At 30.9% G+C, this 3882-nt stretch overlaps 1 protein-coding gene across 1 annotated transcript; it reads left to right on the top strand.

Annotated features, from left to right (window-relative positions):
* Positions 1 to 1727: 1727 nt before the first annotated feature.
* Positions 1728 to 2588, top strand: LOC133778819 (WAT1-related protein At1g44800-like). Its single transcript, XM_062218842.1, has 4 exons — positions 1728 to 1831; positions 1927 to 2171; positions 2270 to 2394; positions 2574 to 2588. The coding sequence occupies exons 1-4, from the start codon at positions 1728 to 1730 to the stop codon at positions 2586 to 2588; spliced, it is 489 nt and encodes a 162-aa protein (XP_062074826.1).
* The last annotated feature ends 1294 nt before the right edge of the window (positions 2589 to 3882 follow it).

Raw genomic sequence — 3882 nt, 5'->3', positions numbered from 1 at the left:
TAACAATTATCCTATAAATGCAGATACATACATGTATGTAGTAGTGATACTGATCTCCAATTGGCCCATGCTATATTTTGAGCCAAATTTGGTACAACTTTTAGTATGTGCCTATAGTTTATAAATATTAATTTTATCATATGGTTTGATTAAAGAAGATAGTCCTGGGAATACTAAAAGTTGTGCCAAATTTGGCACATACTAAAAGTTAGGCCAAATTTGGCTCAAAATATAGCATGGGCCAAATTTGGCCCACAATAAAAATAACATTTTTAATTACTCATTTGTCACTCATTCTTTCTAGAGTGGTTAGTATTGGAGATCAGTATCACTACTACATATTTGCATTTATAGGATAATTGTCAGTCTCTTCAGCTATTTATGGTCTAATATATATATATATATATATGCATGCACATCTAAGATAACATCTACCATGGGACTTTACTATTATGGTATCAGAGACACAATAACAACCTATGCTACAAACTTTCTGAACTTAATCTCAGTGGTCACGCTTATCTTATCTATCTCTTTCAGGTAATTAAGATATATATGCATATATTATTTATATCAATTAATAATGTCATAATTAATTAAGATAAAATAATACAACCTTAATTCATTTGTAGATTAGAGAAGGTGAATGTGCATACAAAGGCAGGTAAAGTGAAGAGTTTGGGAGCAGTGATATGTGTAGCCGGTGCTTTGACGACCAGTCTATTCAAAGGAGAAGCATTTTATATCGGTCATCACCATCATGACCACTCTTCTCATATAATTACTTCTAAGCCATCGGATTCCCATTGGGTACGTGGCACTCTCATGTTGCTCGGTAGTTGCTTATCCTACTCCGCATGGTTTCTCATACACATAAAAAATTAAACTTCATAAATAAATGACATTAATCTAGCTAACAAATCGCTTTGTTGTGGGAGTATATCGTCATTGACATTATATTCCTATTTTTCATACCACTACAAAATTGACAAGTTAATATAGATTAGATGATTAAATACTATATCTAGTTTTTCTTAAGAAAAAAAATAAATATAAAATATAACATACTCTATTCTTGATAACTTCTGCCGGATTTGGTGCATTTACAAGATCATAGAAGTATCTTAGTACATAAAAACTACATTCGTGACTTTGGGGCTGTTTTGGGCAAAAACCTCTCAGCAAATTTCTAAATGTGCCAATGTATTCATTTTCAGAACATTGTGTGTTTGCTCTACAAAAATTAAAATTAAGTAATTACATATTATACTTTCAAGTCTAAAAATTTAACATTGCACACATATTTCTCTGCGGTTTTATTTATGGAACCGCAGAGAAAATGGTATTTTCCAAATATTTCTCTGTGGTTTTCTTTATAAACTGTAATTATATATTTTTTTTCCCACTTCGTGTTTCGGACTCATTTGAACATTTTCTCTGCGTTTTTCATTTAATGCTAAAAAAAAGCGCAGAGAAAGCCTATATTTTTAGTAGTGAACCCATTAAAATTTTATTTGCAGCTTTGTGTATTAGATGATTGAGACACATATATATTTATATACATTAATACTTATTCCTTCTGGAGTGGGTCGTATTGGAGATCGGTATCACTACTACATACAAATATGTATCTGCATTTATAGGATAATTGTCAGTCTCTTCAGCTATTTGTGGTCTAATATATATATATATATATATATGCATGCACATGAAAGATAACATCTACCATGGGACTTTACTATTATGGTATCAGAGACACAACGACAACTTATGCTACAAACTTTTTGAACTTAATCCCAGTTGTCACGTTTATCTTATCTATCTCTTTTAGGTAATTAAGATACATATATATGTATATATTATTTATATCAATTAATAATGTCATAATTATTAAGATACAATAATACACCATTAATTAATTTGTAGATTAGAGAAGGTGAATGTGCATACAAAGGCTGGTAAAGTGAAGAGTTTGGGAGCAGTGATCTGTGTAGCCGATGCTTTGACGACCAGTCTATACAACGGAGAAGCATTTTATATTGGTCATCACCATCATGACCACTCTTCTCATATAATTACTTCTATGCCATCGAATTCCCATTGGGTACGTGACACTCTCATGTTGCTCAGCAGTTGCTTCTCCTACTCGGCATGCATGGTTTCTCATACAAGTAATAACTACTATATATTATATATGGTTTGTCGTTTAATGAATAAATGTATCATGCTTCCTTTTGTGTAGTCTCTTATGTTTTTTTGTGTATAACAGGTGAAGTTGATGAATGTATTCCCTCACAAGTATTGCAATCAGTTGTGTTGGGCTTATGTTTAGAAACAAGTGTAGCTGCATGGAGACTTGACTTGGACCTTCAGCTACTCACTATTGTTTACTCGGTAATTAATAAGCTAATAATTACTTTTAAATCCTAATATTAATTAATATTATTATTCCAAAAAAATTCAAAATTATGACATTATTATTAATTGATATAAATAACATTTATTTTTTTGCTTAAGAAAAACTAGATATAGTATTTAATCATCTAATCTATATTAACTTGTCAATTTTGTAGTGGTATGAAAAATAGGAATACAATGTCAATGACGATCTACTCCCACTACAAAGCGATTTGTTAGCTAGATTAATGTCATTTATTTATGAAGTTTAATTTTTTATGTGTATGTGAAACCATGCCGAGTAGGAGAAGCAACTACCGAGCAACATGAGAGTGCCACATACCCAATGGGAATCCGATGGCTTAGAAGTAATTATATGAGAAGAGTGGTCGTGATGGTGGTGACCAATATAAAATGCTTCTCCTTTGAATAGACTAGTCGTCAAAGCACCGGCTACACATATCACTCCTCCCAAACTCTTCACTTTGCCTGCCTTTGTATGCACATTCACCTTCTTTAATCTACAAATGAATTAATGTTGTATTATTGTATCTTAATTAATTATGACATTATTAATTGATATAAATAATATATACATATATTTCTTAATCACCTGAAAAAGATAGTTAAGATAAACGTGACAACTGAGATTAATTCAAAAAGTTTGTAGCATAGGTTGTCATTGTGTCTCTGATACCATAATAGTAAAGTCCCATGGTAGATGTTATCTTACATGTGCATGCATATATATATATATATATTAGACCATAAATAGCTGAAGAGACTGACAATTATCCTATAAATGCAGATACATACCTGTATGTAGTAGTGATACTGATCTCCAATACGAACCACTCCAGAAAGAATGAGTGACAAATGAGTAATTAAAAATGTGATATTTATTGTGGGCCAAATTTGGCCCATGCTATATTTTGAGCCAAATTTGGCCCAACTTTAGCATGTGCCAAATTTGGTACAACTTTTAGTATTCCCAGGACTATCTTCTTTAATCAAACCTTATGATAAAATTAATATTTATAAACTATAGACACATACTAAAAGTTATGCCAAATATTTTTCCTTATACCAAACAAGAAGAAGAGAAAATACATTTCTTTTCTTTCCTTCACTTTTTCTATCCTCTCTATTTTTTCTCCCCTTCCTACCAAACATAGCATTAGAGTTGTGAGATAGCTCAAATGGGACAAAAATAATTTACTGTAGAAGAAGGTCATTTTTTTTAACATTATGACCTTTGACAATAATGGGTTTCGTAACCTAACCTGCTTTCACATTATAGTATATGTATGCAGAACTATACCATGCATCTTTCCATATAAGAACATAATATCTTTTTTTCCCTTTTTTTTGGAGAAAACAACATAATATCTATTAAAAGTAAGAAAAAATAAAATAAACTGGAGCTGAATTTTCATATTTTTTTTAAATAACTATCATCACTGTTTAAATTACAATGTTAGCAAT

Source organism: Humulus lupulus, chromosome 5 (assembly GCF_963169125.1).
Source record: "Humulus lupulus chromosome 5, drHumLupu1.1, whole genome shotgun sequence".
Lineage (NCBI taxonomy): Eukaryota > Viridiplantae > Streptophyta > Magnoliopsida > Rosales > Cannabaceae > Humulus > Humulus lupulus.
The sequence above is the reverse complement of the archived record's forward strand: the minus strand, read 5'-3'. Positions and strand labels throughout refer to the sequence as shown.

Excerpts from the sequence above, each read along its gene's own strand:
- LOC133778819 (XM_062218842.1), top strand. The coding sequence starts at position 1,728 with ATGGGACTTTACTATTATGGTATCAGAGACACAACGACAACTTATGCT. Across the intron at positions 1,832-1,926 it reads ATCTTATCTATCTCTTTTAG|ATTAGAGAAGGTGAATGTGC; the intron begins GTAATTAAGATA and ends ATTAATTTGTAG. Across the intron at positions 2,172-2,269 it reads ATGCATGGTTTCTCATACAA|GTGAAGTTGATGAATGTATT; the intron begins GTAATAACTACT and ends TGTGTATAACAG.